This window comes from Penicillium taxi (genome assembly GCF_028828555.1).
Source record: "Penicillium taxi strain IBT 34144 chromosome Unknown utg000002l_segment0_segment0, whole genome shotgun sequence".
Lineage (NCBI taxonomy): Eukaryota > Fungi > Ascomycota > Eurotiomycetes > Eurotiales > Aspergillaceae > Penicillium > Penicillium taxi.
Genome location: NW_026643204.1, coordinates 3,505,916 through 3,521,394, shown reverse-complemented (window position 1 = coordinate 3,521,394; position 15,479 = coordinate 3,505,916). Strand labels below are relative to the sequence as shown.

Sequence of the window (15,479 nt, the reverse complement as noted above, 5' to 3'; positions counted from 1 at the left end):
TGGTCATAGAACCGACACGCTGGTATTAATATACCTACGTATTTTAGGTAACAATATAATTGAATAGTAGGTGATCAAAGAGGCTATAGCGCTAATGCCAGGGAGCTTGGCCAGCTGGGCATCTGGATGCTGCCATAATCCGCGGATTTAAACCGACATTTGAATGTTCTAAGGGAGGTGAGTCAAAGCATACAGATCATCCTTGGGTTGTATTCATGGATGTGGTTGACATATTGTATAGTTTCGAAATACCTCACTATCCAAGTAGGGAGGAGCTCTATGCATATGCACATGTGCCCATGTGAGCAGCCAAATGAGATGAGCTGTGTCTAACAGCACATGTAGATGGAAAAGAACAAATCAACTTGGAACACGAAGGTCATAACTTAAGGTTGAAAGGCTGCAAATCATATGGTTTATAATCGCCATATCTCTATAAAGCTTCAGCAGATCAACTCAATCAAATCAAGAACTACCACGGATGGATTCAAGAATTATGCAAGAGCATTGTCATATGACAGTGAGAATAAGCATGATTAATCATCAGTGCGTGTTCAAGTGCGTGTACATTCTAGCGGAAGCTCACGGATGCAGATCGAATCATGACCAATCAAAGAACATTGACTACCAGTCAGTCTTGGCATTTTGATTTGTCGTGTGATTAAGAATCAAAGGAAGAACGAAAGGTGAATGAAATAATTGTTACTATTTGATAGGTAGACTGGCACGGAGTAGAACAACCTAACTACAATAATCCCACTTTATCGAACTATGAACACCCCGTTCTTTGCCAAGATCTCGAAATACTTCTATTGTACCCGGCCGGGAATATCTTCAACACTGAATAAGCGGAATGCAAAAATATCCAAGATGGTACGGTACGGGAGTTACGGTAGCTCCTAAAGCCTCTACATCAGTGGCTCTTGTCCAGCTGGCCAGGAACGCTATTCATCCAATACAAAGACGTACAAATAGCAAATAGAGCGGGCTATCGCGTCTAGAACGAACAATACCCGCCGGTCCGCCAGGGATCCTGTCTCGTTGAGTCCGTTTTCCTGTAAGGAGTACAAAGCTCGGAAACACATGGCATGATTTTTGCTTCGATACAGACTGCATGGACGTGTATCCACTATTCAAGGTCGAAACTGGATGTGCATTTCAAGAATGGGAGATCAATAGATCAACAGATCTTCCAGGCTCATGGCCCTCTAAGCTGAACAATAAGAACCTTAGTGAGGTGATAACTGAATAACTATGGAGAGGAAGCTTTATCCGCTTTTTGCGCTAAATTAAGATGATCATTATCTGTTTGGTGCCATGGAGGCCCGTGATGCCATACTTGTTGTGACGTCTGTTCTGCAAGACTCATAGCTACGCGAAGAGAAGCGAGATGCTGAGTATGATGTACACCGTAAAACACAGTACCCCGTGATTACGAAGCTAAAATCAATAGTCGCCCAATAGGTAGCATTACCGTAGTCATGACACTTCCAAGGTTTTTGCATCGCTAGTGGAAATGATCAGGCTTTTGTGGGCTTACTTTCGGGCTGGAACTCGGAATTAACTACATCCGTAGAAATTCATATTCCGCATAGGGCATTAAAGGATCAAAGCTAGGGCCCATATCTATGAAGAACCTTGTGTCAACCCCACCAGTTAGAGTATTAAAGACTTCTCCTCACAAGGCACTCATTTTCTGGAGTGTATTTTGAGAGCACTATGTTAGTCCTCAATCTAAGCTTGAAGATGTACCTGATACCTCAATGCAGCTCGGACTCTCGGAGCACAAAAAGTGATATGCCGAGACTAGGATTTCGCTATAGTGTGAAGCCGAGCTCCGAGGCCAGCTGACCGAACAGGCTAGACCTGGATCGATTCCGAGAATCCAAACTTGCATATTAGCAAAGAAATACGAAGGGATCTGCAAAATGCAGGAATATGAACAGCTCCATCATGCTATTTTTCCTTGTTTCGCAACACTAAGTGTTCCGTCCGTCATAGAGTGTGAAGGGCCGAATTTAGTGAGCACTAAATTGCACATCATGCATAATTGACTAGGCCCACGCACTTCATATTAGCGTGTGAATCCCGCCGACTCAATCGCGCCCATACTTGGCATCCCTAACGGAGTATATTACCCAAGCCTAATTCCTTACCAAGGCCCACTATTCCCTCTTTCCTGCGTTTATACTCCGATAACCAAGGTTTATAGGGCTGTGGAGCTCCCCGACATATCCGGACTAATGAAAAATGCTTTTTCTCTGTTACTCAATAAGAACTAGCCCGGACGTTGCCGCTGGGAACTTTCTTAGTGCTCTAGGGCTTACTACCTACTGCAGAGAAACTGTACATATGAAATGCATGTAGCTGATGACAATATGTGCTTTTGTTGGCTTGGTTGAATGACTCTAAATGAGGGGAAGATAATGAAGGAGTCTTGAAGTCATTTATTCGATGCACACTAAGACAGTGTGGGATAGGTTGAATAGATATTAAGGAACCATGATCTATCAACGGATCACGGAGACACTGGTATCCCTAATTCCACGCACTCGGAAACTTCCCTTTCTTATCCCCGCTCTCTCCGAATTAGAAATCAACTAGGGCCGTCCTTTTTTTTTTTTTTTTCAACCGTTAGGTCGTCCATGGATTTGGTGAACAAAATTACGTAGTTGCCGGTGCTTCCAGTCCCCAAAATAAAACGTTGCAGCCGTGTCCAGTCCGGGGCTCTTTATAACCGGTCCATTTCCCACTCTCTATACTTCGAAGTCAGCCATACCTATCACCCCATCACCCTATCTACCCTAGCTCCAAAGTTCACCAAACTAGAGCTGTCGTGTGGATTTTAAATTTCCGACACCTCTAGCTAAAATTCTTCAGTGGAAAGAATTAAAGCCGCTAAATCCGAGGTAGTTGGAGTCCACTGGTCGAAACTTACGTCACGATTCAGGAGCTCCCGTTTTGCGGCGTATTGACGACAATTTTTTCGGCTTTTCATTTTGTATATACCTATATGCCTTGTCAATAAGCTACGATGGGTCAAATAGTTATGCGAGCTGCTTTTGCAGCTGTCTTACTCGCGTCCGTTGCCTCCGCGCTCGCTCACGGCGAAGAACACAACATGAATATGGATATGAGTATGAGCAATAGTACTCCAGAGCCTTCGACTACCCCGCCAGAGGATGACGGGCCCATGAGTTATTTTGCCTATGGAAAACACTCCAACACCATCTTGGCGCATATTGCATTTATGGTTATCGGCTGGTGCTTTGTCCTTCCTGCAGGTAAGCGAGACCTCAAACAAAGAGAAACTTACAAATCTAACCGATGCCAGCGGTTATGCTGAGTGTGGCTCGCTCTGGTCTCGCCCTTCCATCTCAATTCCTCTTCTTGGTCTGCAATGCTTTTGGACTGCTTCTTGGCATCATTTACAACGGCCAGACTCCCGATCTATACGAAAACAATGCGCACCACAAGATCGGCTGGATTGCGACTATCGTCTTCAGTGTTCAGGTTGCTCTCGCCTTGATCTTTGCTTACGCCGGACGTGGAGAGTCCAAGTCCAAGTCCAACTTGGGCTCTCATGAACACGAGGCCTTCTTGCCCGTCGCTACAGAAGAATCATTTGAACACTATCCCTCGCACCCAACGCACGAATACCGCTGGTCGCGTGATAGTGGCCAGGGAAGTGAGTCATGCTCTTCGATGCACAGCCCGATCAATGAGTCTAGCGGATACGACGGATTTGAGAAGCCTGAGCCTGAAGAACCTGAAGAGCCCCTGCCGACCACCGCCCGCCGTGGATGGTTCCACAGTACCCTGGCCGATCGTTTCCTTGCAAACCGCATCTCTGGTTTGGTCTCGCATCGGATGCTCCGGGGACTATACATTTTATATAAGGTGATTGATCGAATTATCCTTCCCTTCGGATTTCTTGCACTCACGACTGGTGTGGTGACCTATGGCGGTCTCATGCGAGGACGTGAGATTTTCAACGGCCTAGCGCATTTTATCAAGGGTGGAATCTTCTTTTGGTACGGTGTTTTGACCCTGGGCCGCTATCTTGGTTGCTGGGCAGACCTCGGCTGGGCCTGGAACAAGAAGCCTTCTGCAAGCGTTGTTGAAGGATGGAAGTCCAAGGCTCCCTCAGCCGAGTTTACCGAATCATTTGTCATCTGGTTGTATGGCGCATCCAATGTTTTCCTAGAGCATCTCAACAGCTGGGGTAAGGCATGGACTGCGACTGATCTGGAGCACGTTTCCATCACGATCTTGTTCTTTGGTGGTGGCCTGGTAAGATATTGACCCGAGCAGTCAATCCTTCCATGGATATCTCCGGCTAACTCTTTCCCCCTTCTTAGGCCGGTATGCTCTTTGAATCCACTAAGATCCGCGAGATGCTCAACAACACCGTCATCCGCCCTCCCCCGGCCGGAACCCGCGATGAAAAGTACCAAATCCCGAAGTCGCAGGGAGCGTCGCTTAACCCGATGCCTGCATTAGTCATTATGCTACTAGGCTCAATGATGGGAGCGCACACCCAGTCTAGCATGCTTTCAAGTATGGTGCACAAGCAATGGGGTAATATGTTGGTTGGATTCGCTCTGGCTCGCGGCGCGACTTATCTCCTGCTGTTCCTACGTCCTCCAGCCTCATACTTCCCCTCTCGCCCACCCACTGAGATCGTCGCCTCATTCTGTCTGATGGCTGGAGGACTGATCTTCATGATAAGCGTATGTATTCTTGGTACTTCTCTAAGTGAAGCCTGAATTCTAATCGAGAAATAGACCCGATCTGTCGTCAATGCCATGGAATACTACAAGGCTGACGCAATGGTCACCTTCACTGTGGGTCTAGGCTTCACAGCCTTCATCATGTCAATGGAGGTGCTAGTCATTGCGCTCAAGGCATGGGCTGTCAAGCGCGAACAGCGCTCGCAGCTGATCTACCGCTTCCCTTGAGTCGCTGATTTGCCGAATACCATCTTTTGATGTTTTAATGTTTTAATGTTTTGATTTTTTGATTTTTTGATTTTTTGATTTTTTTGTTTCCCTTGCCCGCTTATACCCTTATCTGATATCACGCCATATTTGGCGTGGTTTTTGATTTCCTAATTTGTTTGCTGTTTATAATGGGATATTGGGAGGGTTTTACAGGGTTGATGTTATATACCCCCTTGGAAGAAAAAGAAAGGGTTCCTCTATCCAGGTTCCTGTCTGAAAAGGTTGGGACATATTGACGGATTAATGAGATAACCGTGATAGTTAAATGGATTAAGACGTATAAATGCAATGAGAATAAAACATTTTATACACGTCCAGAAGTAGGAAACAATCTTGGAAGAACAGCGAAGTAACATTCGCAACAAACGCCAAACTTCCCGAAAAGGCAAAGTATCGTTTTCAAAGATCTATGTATACGTAGGTAGAAGCCTAGGTAGAAATGAAAACAACACCATCTGAACACTCGCCATTCAATGCTATTCCAAATGGACTCCAGGCGTTGTACTCCAGGGCTTCTTAGTGACAAAAAAAGCAAATTTCGAGATTTTGCAAAGACTCCAATCACTTAGGAAGAAGAGGGAGTAAAGAATGGGACCAAGGCGCTGTAAGATTCAGTCAACGGCCACAAAAGCCACGCAAAAGCTACGGCCCCAGACACAAGGAGCACGTAGTACGCAACAGTCCAGCCGATACTCAAGTCCTGGGTAGATTGCACATGAGCGAAAACTGGATCCTGGTCCTCTTTACCCCGGACCAAAACTGGTACCAGAGAGTCGCAAGGCTCGACCCGGCCCCAGAATCGAGGCAAGCCGCACCAGTTGCAGAAACTATGAATCAGAATGACAGCGAATAGGGATCCTGTTCGGAGGTAGACGAACGCAGCATACCAGCCGAAGATGGTGGTATACCCGAACTGGAAGATGGAGCGTGCCAGGGCAGCTAAAGTAGGCGTGTCTGGGTGAGTGAGGCGGAACTCGTAGAAGTGATGCAAGTGCGCAATACCAAAGTAAAATGGTGTAATGAACACAATACGACTAGGAGAGATTTGAGCTAGCAGATGCAGCGGGATGACGGTAGAGCGGAAGATGACTTCCTCAGTGACTGGACCCTATTTAGAAAATCAGAAATCATATCACATAGAAGATACAAAATGATAAAGACCTACAGCGACATAATTCCTCCATCCGATCCAGCCACTCAGGCTTTCAGAAAGTTTACTTCGCCGAAACCATGAGCGCCATTCACCCTCGACGATACCGCGCTCAAAGAGCGGGCCCGTAAAGAGGATAGCTGTCAGTAACAAGCTGCGCGCGATATCTGCAATGTTAATAGGCCACCAGCCCAACAAGGTTAAGGCCACTGTGACCGAAGAGTTTCCCTGGACGACAACAAGCCAGAGAACGGCGATCGAAGCCAGGATGCAAGCGCTAGTAACGACGCGGATGCGCGTGCGAATAACAGACGGGGCATCGCGGCTCAGACTTGGAGATGGTCGCGACGTCGGCGACAGATAGAGTGGCACCACGTAAAGAGATGTAAGAATAATCTTGATATGGTTAGATAGGGGGTTTGGTTAGGATTATGCTTTGCTATGTTACTAGGGAGGAGTGTGATTTACAGAGAAGATGACGACAGTGAACTCCGACAAAGAAGGCTCGTCTGGTCGTTACTGGATTAGTTACGAATATACAGGAGTGGATTTGAAGGAATTACCTTGTTGTTTGGAGTAAAGACTCCTAAGACGAGATATAATGCTGATGGGAGCCATGATGTTGACTTGTAGGCTCGAGTAAGGAAAAGCCGTTTTAATAAACGGGAGCGGCGGCTGGTCGGTCTGGAATCTGTTGTATTGGTATTATGGTATTATGGAAGAGTTGGAGTGAGCTTTTGGTTAATTACGGTAATTACATTGTAACGCAATCACAATACAACGAATCCATTGTTATAAGTAAGGGAAACTCTAGGCAGTGATTGGTATTGCTTTGAGTAAGATTTATCTAGGTAAAGACCTTTCGCAGACTACCAATAATCTATTGTGACTCGTTCTTGCAAAAAACAGTCCTCAATTATATCATGGGCATCAATCGTAGGAACACACCAGGTCCATTCAAGGGAGAGATCTATGGATATCTACTATGAACCTGCAAGGGAACATCTATGTAGCACATTATCTTACACTCAATCTTCCTGGGTCGTTCAAGATACTACTCCATACTTGAATGCATTCATGTTAATATCAATTGGTAAAGAAGGGGCTTAAGAGAAAGTTTTCTATCAAAAGCTCAACAATTTCGGCTGATTCCGAGCCTAGGATTGTTTTTAATGGTGATACCCTTTCATCATGGCACTTATTGCTTTCTGATTGACTCTAGGTTTTATGTTCAGCAAAAATGAGTAATAAGTTCGTTGAGCTGGCTTCGCGACATTCTTTCCTCTTAAAGCGTTTCATATGGATGATTGCACCCAGTATAATGTTGATGGTATTGATTTTCTTTGAAAATTGACTGAAATGACTCCAACAAGGGTGAATACGTTTGGAAGATAGTAGAAAATAGACTAGGATTTCGAGGTTGTTGCTGTAGCAACAATCGTCATATAAATAGGTAAATCACGTGATATCACCCCATTTCCAATATTACATCACTTTTGGTCGATTTGACTGTCGCCATTTTAGTCAGCGTGATAACGCGATAAAATGCGGAGAAGAGCAACCTCTTCCCCTCTTCGTCTCTCTCAACAGCTGCAAAAATGAGGGAGAAAGTCATGCCGCACTCTGAATCGACTCCACTGTTGGTAGTCGCTGTCGCACCTCTGCGACATCGATATCCGCACAGTTTACTACGTCGTACATGTACATTCTTCCTCAGTGGATTCCTTCTTGCTGGTGTCATACTCTTCTTGATCCCTTCAATTTGGTCCATTCTCCCTTGGTCCCATCCACTTCCTCATTTATCTTGGCCGGAAAGCTATGGACTGCCTTATGATTCACTGCAGCAGCTCCTTCAGGAAACGCCATCCGCTGCCAAGATCAAGGAGTGGAGCTCATACTATACTGCAGGACCCCACCTGGCTGGTAAGAACCTAAGCCAAGCTCTCTGGACTTTAGACAAATGGAAGGAATTTGGCGTGGAGGATACAACTCTTGCCACTTATGACATCTACCTCAATTATCCAGTAGATCACCGTCTTGCTTTACTCAAAAAATCCGATGATGACACCGAGGTTGTTTTCGAGGCTACCTTGGAGGAAGACGTTCTTGAGGAAGATTCTACCTCGGGCCTCCCTGACCGAGTACCCTCTTTCCATGGGTATTCCGCCACTGGCAATGTCACGGCCCAGTATGTGTATGTCAACTTTGGCACATACGGGGATTTTGAAGACCTAGTGAATGCCGGCATTGAATTGAAAGGCAAAATCGCCCTAGTCAAATATGGCCGCATTTTCCGTGGGCTTAAGGTGAAAAGAGCCCAGGAGCTCGGTATGGTCGGTGTAGTCATCTATAGCGACCCACAAGAGGACGGTGAAATCACCGAGGAAAATGGTTATGAAGCCTACCCTAAGGGACCTGCACGCAATCCTAGTGCTATCCAGCGGGGTAGTACCCAGTTTCTAAGTATGTACACAATACCGACCCGCGATGACTTGCATCACTGACAAGTGGATTTTAGGCATTCTTCCTGGCGACCCAACTACACCTGGGTATGCCTCCAAACCCGGGGTCGAACGACAAGACCCACATGGCTCAATCCCATCTATTCCTTCTCTTCCAGTTTCTTACAAAGAGGCATTGCCCTTCTTAAAGGCTCTGAATGACCATGGACCTAAGTCATCCGACTTCAATAAGTACTGGCAAGGTGGTGCTCTTGGTTATAAGGGTGTCAAGTATAACATCGGCCCTTCTCCAAAAGACCTGGTCATCAACCTTGACAACCAGCAGGAGTATGTGACCACTCCATTGTGGAATGTCATCGGTGTCATTAAAGGACATATTCCCGACGAGGTCATCATCCTCGGCAACCATCGTGATGCATGGATTGCTGGAGGTGCAGGCGACCCTAACAGTGGATCCGCAGCGCTCAACGAAGTTGTGCGTAGCTTTGGCATGGCCTTGAAGGCTGGATGGAAACCCCTTCGCACCATCGTCTTTGCTAGCTGGGATGGAGAAGAGTATGGTCTACTTGGATCCACCGAGTGGGTTGAAGATAACCTGCCCTGGCTCTCAAAGGCCAATGTTGCATACCTCAACGTTGACGGAGCTGCATCTGGTACCAACTTTCGCCCTTCCGCCGCGCCCCTGCTCAACAAGGTGATCTACGAGGTGACCGGTCTTGTGCAGTCTCCAAACCAGACTGTTCCTGGCCAAACCGTTCGTGATGTATGGGGTGGTAAAATCTCAACCATAGGCAGTGGCAGTGACTTCACCGCGTTCCAGGACTTCGCAGGTATTGCCAGTCTAGACTTCGGATTTTCCGGCGGCGAAGGTGACCCCGTCTATCACTATCACTCCAACTATGACAGCTTCTCGTGGATGGAAAAATACGGTGACCCTAGCTGGAGCTACCATCTTACTTCAACTAAGCTTTGGGCATTGGCAGCTGCACGGCTAGTAGAGTCTCCCGTGATCGCCTTCAGCGCCTCCGACTATGCAAAGGGACTGGCCTCTTATCTAGACAAACTCCAATCCTCTGTCGATGCTCTTCCTGCGGGAACCCACTTTGACCTCACAAAGCTAAACCTTGCCATCATCGATTTCTATGAGTACGCGCAGCAATTCGATGAGCATGCCGCTACTCTATCGGAGAAACTCAAGGAGCACATCCCATGGTATAAGTGGTGGCTAAAGGCCAAGCTGTTGGCGCAAGTCCGCATCGCCAATGAGAAATACAAGTATCTTGAGCGCACATTCTTGTACGAACCTGGTCTGGATGGCCGTGAGTGGTTCAAGCACGTTGTCTTCGCCCCTGGTATCTGGACCGGGTATTCCGGTACAACATTCCCCGGACTCGTGGAAAGCCTTGACGCTGGAGATTTGGCGAATGCTAAGGTATGTTCTACCCTCTCATCTGATTCTTTTGCCTAACCTTGCTGACTTGGGTCTTTTACAGAAATGGAACAAGATCATCGAGGAGCTGATCTCAGCGGCCACTAAACTGCTCACTATCTAATTTCTTCGAAAATGATTGGTATAGCGTTGGTTATTATTTACTCAGGTTAACAAATTGAATTAGTTCTCCATAGCACATCAAATTTACAGCCCGGACTCTATGCTTATGAATATTTGGAGTCAGCTCTAAAATTCTTCACTACATGGAATATCTAGGTTCAAAACTACATCACTGGAATCTTACAGATGTCGAACACAAAGCAATTCGGACTCTTTAAACTTGAAAGCCATTTGATTTGCCTACTCGGCCGGGTAAGCTGCTTCCAGAAGGCTTTGGACAGTGAGTATAGGAAATTTGACATTAATGGCAATTTTCAGAACCTTGAAACGCAGGAGTGAATCTTCAAACTCGTATGTACAGGTATAAACATTGATTATATGACATAATATGGCCTCCATTATCAAATATTTCTCGGGTCTATATTGTAAACAATTTTCTCTCCCAGTCGTATACATGGTCTCGTGTTAATACAAATGAAAAAGTCAATGTACGTCTTCAGTTAAACACAACAGTCTTGTTTTTGTTCAGCAGTACACGCCGCTCAGTAACGTACTTGACAGCTGCGGCGAGGACATTGCTCTCAACGTTGCTCCCAGCATGAGTAAGCTCCTTAGGGCTCATGCCGTGGTTAACGCGAACAACGTTCTGCTCAATAATCGGGCCTTCATCAAGGTCACTGGTGACGAAGTGGGCTGTAGCACCAATGATCTTCACACCACGGTCATACGCTTGGTGGTAAGGCTTAGCGCCCTTGAAAGAGGGCAAGAAGCTGTGGTGGATGTTGATGATTTTGCCGGACATAGCCTCACACAGCTTTGGTGAGAGAACCTGCATGTAGCGGGCGAGAACAATCAAGTCAATATTGTGTCGGCTGACTAGCTCGAGGATCTGGGCCTCTTGCTCCGCCTTGGTATCGGCCTTGACGGGGAGGTGGTGGAAGGGGATGTTGTAGGTGGCGGCGAGGGCAGCGAAGTCGGGGTGGTTGGAGATTATCAGGGGGATTTCAATGTTGAGCTGGCCGGTAGACTGTCGGAATAGAATGTCGTTCAGGCAGTGACCGATCTTGGATACCATGATCATCACTCTGGGCTTTTGAGTAGTGGGGTGGATCTCGTAGTCCAAGGAGAATGACTCGGCAGTGGACTGGAACGCGGACCGCAGACTCTCGAGATCAGCAACTTCGGCATCTTTACTGGCAGGCGCAAAGTGCATGCGCAAGAAGAATCGCTGGGAAGAAGCATCACCGAATTGAGATGAATCAATGATGTTCAGGTTGTGCTGGACGAGGAAAGCAGTCACAGCGTGGACAATTCCGGGGCGCTCAGGTGCAGAAAGAGTGAGAATGAAGCTTGATGCCATGTTGAAATTGTATAGGGACAGTGTTGAACGTATAAAGAGGAGAGTTTCAAGCAATTGAATAAAGTAAAGATAAGAAATTAATGAATTAAGCTTGAAGGGATATATCCCACTTCAACTGCCGATCCCGGTGATGACTCAGCATCACGACCGGAAACAGAAAGGACATTACGATGTCAGCCCTACCAGGTAATAAAATCAAGAGCTTTTGCGCTAAAAACTAGAGTTTCCACAATATAAGGTATTGTTGAGCCGACGTCCAGGATTTGTACTAATAGTGAGAATGGTGGAGATTTGAAAATTGTAGCTTAAAATAGCATAGACTTGTTCTATATAATAGCAATCAACTTTCAGGCTCTAACATTAAAGAAGCATAAGTAAACAATTTTCAAGTTTCAAGTGAATCATAATCTGGATTTTGAAATCTGAGCAGGCTAAGCCTGATGATGGGGCAACGGCAGCTCCTCAACTCCTGTCTGATCTGAAACATCGTCTTTTGGAATAATTGAACTCTGTCTGCGGACTTGCAACGTCAACCCAATACCCAGGAAAGCAATAATGACAGCAAATTCCTCCAGCACAGACATCACAAGTTTCACAGTGTTGTTACCATCAATCATGTTGAAAGTATGATCATGCAAGAACCAAATGAGCACAACGTAGATTAGGCGCACGAAAATGAACGGCATGCTAATGGCAACGGCTAGTACAGCGCGGTGCTCGCCCTTCGGAATGGAACTGCAGCGTAGAAGTATAATTGCCAATAGGAGACACAGCAGTGCAAATGCAACAATGTAAAGAATCATGCCAACTTTGGCCTTGGTATCAGGGTTCTGAAGACCCTCAACGCTCATACTGGCTGAGATACCGGCAATTGTCACAGACAACGCGGCAATATTGAAAATTCGGTAGAAGATAAAAGTCTGGTCTGGGAGAGCAAACCGACCAACATTCTCTCGAATAGATTCGTTACTATGAGCGGGAAAAATGGTAAGCGAATAAGATCTTGGCTGTGCACATGTGAGTTTAGTTTGACTTACACCCGAGACAACATTCCAGAGCATGCCAGCATCAACGGTGAGAGACCAATGGCACTACATATCGCTGCCGCTGTCCATAATCCGGTTGAGGAATTGTTGATTGTTGCGAGTTCACAGCATGCCCCAATGATGCGAGCCAGAGCAAATGTGGTGAGAAATAGAAAACCGCTGTTTGTTCGAAGTCCATGGCGAATGACGAGAAATAATGAAATAAAGAACGATGGAAGGAATATAATGAGTTGAAGAATGGATATGACGTGGATGTATGCGAGAGCCATAATTGTTTAAGCTGTACTGGAAAGGCGCCAATATAATATAATGTAGCAGTATCTTTTAGAAACTTTGTCAAGCTGGAAGTTCCAAGATTAGTGAAGTCGATGATACAAGTCATCATGTCCATAAGATATAGGGTCGTTATATATCATTTTTCACGACATCCTGTATACCACTTTGGGTTAGATCAGGAGCCACCATTAAAGCCGAATAAAAGCGTGGCTTAGATTAAAATCTAATAGCGTAAGGATTTCAGCGTTGATCGACCACATAAGCTTTGCTGTTCCAGGGGCTAATACTTCACTCCACGCTAGTCCATATTAGGCAAGCAGTGCGAACGTTAGCTGAATAAGTATCGAGCTCCTTTGGTCAAAATGCATATCTACCTCATGCGGGGGTCAAATCATCTGCTATCTTGTTATCTAGTACCGCTTCCCCAGAGATTCATGAGAAATAATAATCGTTACTGCGTATGTTGAGCGATACAGAGAATTAGGCCCCCACGTTGGGGTCAATGCGTTTAGCTACATTAGTCAGGCGGCGGTGTTGGCTAGTGGATCTTGATGTTGTCATCTCAAAAGGAGGCTTACGGTCGCATCAACTGTTAAGAATTTGCATCTCATCATGGTGTACTGTGGAAAGCCCAGCAAAGGCTGTGGCCATTGCAGAAGCAAAAAAGTTCGTTGCGATGGTGCGCGACCATCTTGTAGCCAATGCATCAGAGCCAAGCGGAGTTGCCCCGGCTACCGGGATCAATTGTCCCTTATGTTCCGTGATGAAAGTAGATCAGTGGCTCAGAAGGTCGAAAAAGCCGCCAAGTCATCTAGTTTGTTGTCGAAATCCTGGTCCCCTAGAGGATCCCCTCGCACTGCATACTCAGATGGGAGCACACCGTCTGAGCTTAGCGTTTCAGCCGATTCGCCTATTTTTGATTTCGACTCAGATCCACTGCATGTTTATTTGATGCAGCAATTATCCCAACTCCCCCTGGAAGTTCAGACACCCTTTGACCCTTCCGATCATGAAGCGATTTCATATTTCATGCAATCTAATGCCATCCCGGGCACCATCTGGGTCACCGATTTCATGACTAAGCTCGCGCTGAGCAACGATGGTTTTGGTTCTCTAAGCCAGAGAGCCTTGAAGTCAGGGCTAACCGCCGTTGGATCAGCCATGCTCTGCCGTGTAAAAAATGTCTCTGCATTGAATGCGGTGTCACAGAAGGCGTATATATCAGCACTGTCCCTTTTGAACACCGCCTTGACCGATATAGAAGAGGCCAAATCTAACCAGGTGCTGGGCGCCGTTGTGATTCTCGCTATATACGAAGTGAGCTCCCATATATTTCCATTTTGAACTGAAACAATCTGATCTAACCTAAAATTAGCTAGTTACCTCAAGAACCCCAAAGGATATTGATCAATGGACAAACCATATACTGGGAGCAACTGCTTTGCTTGACCTTCGTGGTACAGATCAATTAAGTACAGAAACTGGACTCCGTCTATTCCTGCACTTGAGATATCAGATTGTGCGTACATCCACTCGTCTGTAGAAATTGACATTCTAATCGTCGCTGTAGGTCATCAGCTGCATTCAAAGAGATGCTCGAGTGCCGGAATCAGTACTTGAATGTGCTAAGGTCTCTATGTATCTTCGACCAGACGAAGCCCATGCTAACAGCCTTATCATAATCATTGGCAAAATTTCCAACCTTCGCGCAGATATCAAATCCAATATACTCACTAGCAATAACGATATACTCTCGGTTGCCTCGGCCATTGAGATGGACCTGATTTCTTGGCTCAGATTGCTTCCACCTACATATGACTACGAAACTCGAACCAAGTCAGCTTATGACTTCAAGTTTCAACAGCGTTGCCACGGGATAGCGTTGTATGATGACAAGTATCACGTCTATCCTAATCTTTGGGTTTCCAACTCATGGAGCCAATATCGTTGTGCTCGGATCATTCTCAGCGAGCTTATCCTGACTCGTACTTTGGAACAAGCCAAGTCTTCCAGCTCGAAGTCACTATCGCCAGAGCTACGCCTGTACTGCAATAGTCTTCATTCCACAGTTCGACGGCTGGCGGTTGATATTTGTCGCAGCTTACCTTTCCATTTTAGAGCTCACGACGATGGCTCCGATGGCTCACATAATACCACACTCCCACCCCCAGAAGGCTACCTTGGGGGTCTTTTGCTTCTTTGGCCATTATTTTTGGCGGGCGCAGTTGAAAAGAATGGTCATGCTCTTCATACTTGGGTGATTCGGAGCCTGCTTATCATTGGTAACACTATGGGCCTTGATCAGGCTTTAGCTTTGATGGATATTCTTGGCTATGACCCGAGCTTCCCTCAGGAGGTGAGTGAAGCTGAAGAAATGGAATTAACTCCATCTGTGGGTGAAGTAGAGGAAGAGGGCGTTCGAATTAGTGGTAATCTTAGCTCATTCATGTCATTTAAAGATTAAGAAATTCAGCTCGACGGACTAGGACAAATGAAAAGGATCAAACTCATTTTGCGTCAAGGCCAATGCTTGCTGCGTGAAATATATTTTTTTAAATAGATAGCTAGTCCGTCAATTCAATATTTACTCTCGCCTGCAAAAAAGGCTAGTCAAATGTCTATGGATGCTC

At 46.0% G+C, this 15,479-nt stretch overlaps 6 protein-coding genes across 6 annotated transcripts; 3 read left to right on the top strand and 3 right to left on the bottom strand.

Moving 5' to 3' along the window:
• Positions 1-3,034: 3,034 nt before the first annotated feature.
• On the top strand, positions 3,035-4,961 carry N7495_003228 (Ytp1 family protein; the record flags this gene model as incomplete). Its single annotated transcript, XM_057205897.1, has 4 exons — positions 3,035-3,284; positions 3,335-4,293; positions 4,362-4,733; positions 4,788-4,961. The coding sequence occupies 4 exons, from the start codon at positions 3,035-3,037 to the stop codon at positions 4,959-4,961; spliced, it is 1,755 nt and encodes a 584-aa protein (XP_057066504.1).
• A 607-nt stretch (positions 4,962-5,568) lies between these two features.
• N7495_003227 (CAAX prenyl protease RCE1) lies at positions 5,569-6,771 on the bottom strand (the record flags this gene model as incomplete). The annotated part of the gene is made up of 4 exons (XM_057205896.1): positions 5,569-6,111; positions 6,169-6,549; positions 6,622-6,662; positions 6,717-6,771. 4 exons carry the CDS (start codon positions 6,769-6,771, stop codon positions 5,569-5,571), a joined length of 1,020 nt encoding a protein of 339 aa, XP_057066503.1.
• A 980-nt stretch (positions 6,772-7,751) lies between these two features.
• On the top strand, positions 7,752-10,168 carry N7495_003226 (M28 family metallopeptidase; the record flags this gene model as incomplete). Its single annotated transcript, XM_057205895.1, has 3 exons — positions 7,752-8,616; positions 8,672-10,047; positions 10,109-10,168. 3 exons carry the CDS (start codon positions 7,752-7,754, stop codon positions 10,166-10,168), a joined length of 2,301 nt encoding a protein of 766 aa, XP_057066502.1.
• A 495-nt stretch (positions 10,169-10,663) lies between these two features.
• On the bottom strand, positions 10,664-11,527 carry N7495_003225 (formyltetrahydrofolate deformylase; the record flags this gene model as incomplete). Its single annotated transcript, XM_057205894.1, has 1 exon — positions 10,664-11,527. The coding sequence occupies one exon, from the start codon at positions 11,525-11,527 to the stop codon at positions 10,664-10,666; it is 864 nt and encodes a 287-aa protein (XP_057066501.1).
• Positions 11,528-11,958: 431 nt separating this feature from the next.
• N7495_003224 (uncharacterized protein) lies at positions 11,959-12,842 on the bottom strand (the record flags this gene model as incomplete). Its single annotated transcript, XM_057205893.1, has 2 exons — positions 11,959-12,496; positions 12,565-12,842. 2 exons carry the CDS (start codon positions 12,840-12,842, stop codon positions 11,959-11,961), a joined length of 816 nt encoding a protein of 271 aa, XP_057066500.1.
• Positions 12,843-13,461: 619 nt separating this feature from the next.
• On the top strand, positions 13,462-15,313 carry N7495_003223 (Zn(II)2Cys6 transcription factor; the record flags this gene model as incomplete). The annotated part of the gene is made up of 3 exons (XM_057205892.1): positions 13,462-14,166; positions 14,225-14,368; positions 14,420-15,313. 3 exons carry the CDS (start codon positions 13,462-13,464, stop codon positions 15,311-15,313), a joined length of 1,743 nt encoding a protein of 580 aa, XP_057066499.1.
• Positions 15,314-15,479: the final 166 nt, after the last annotated feature.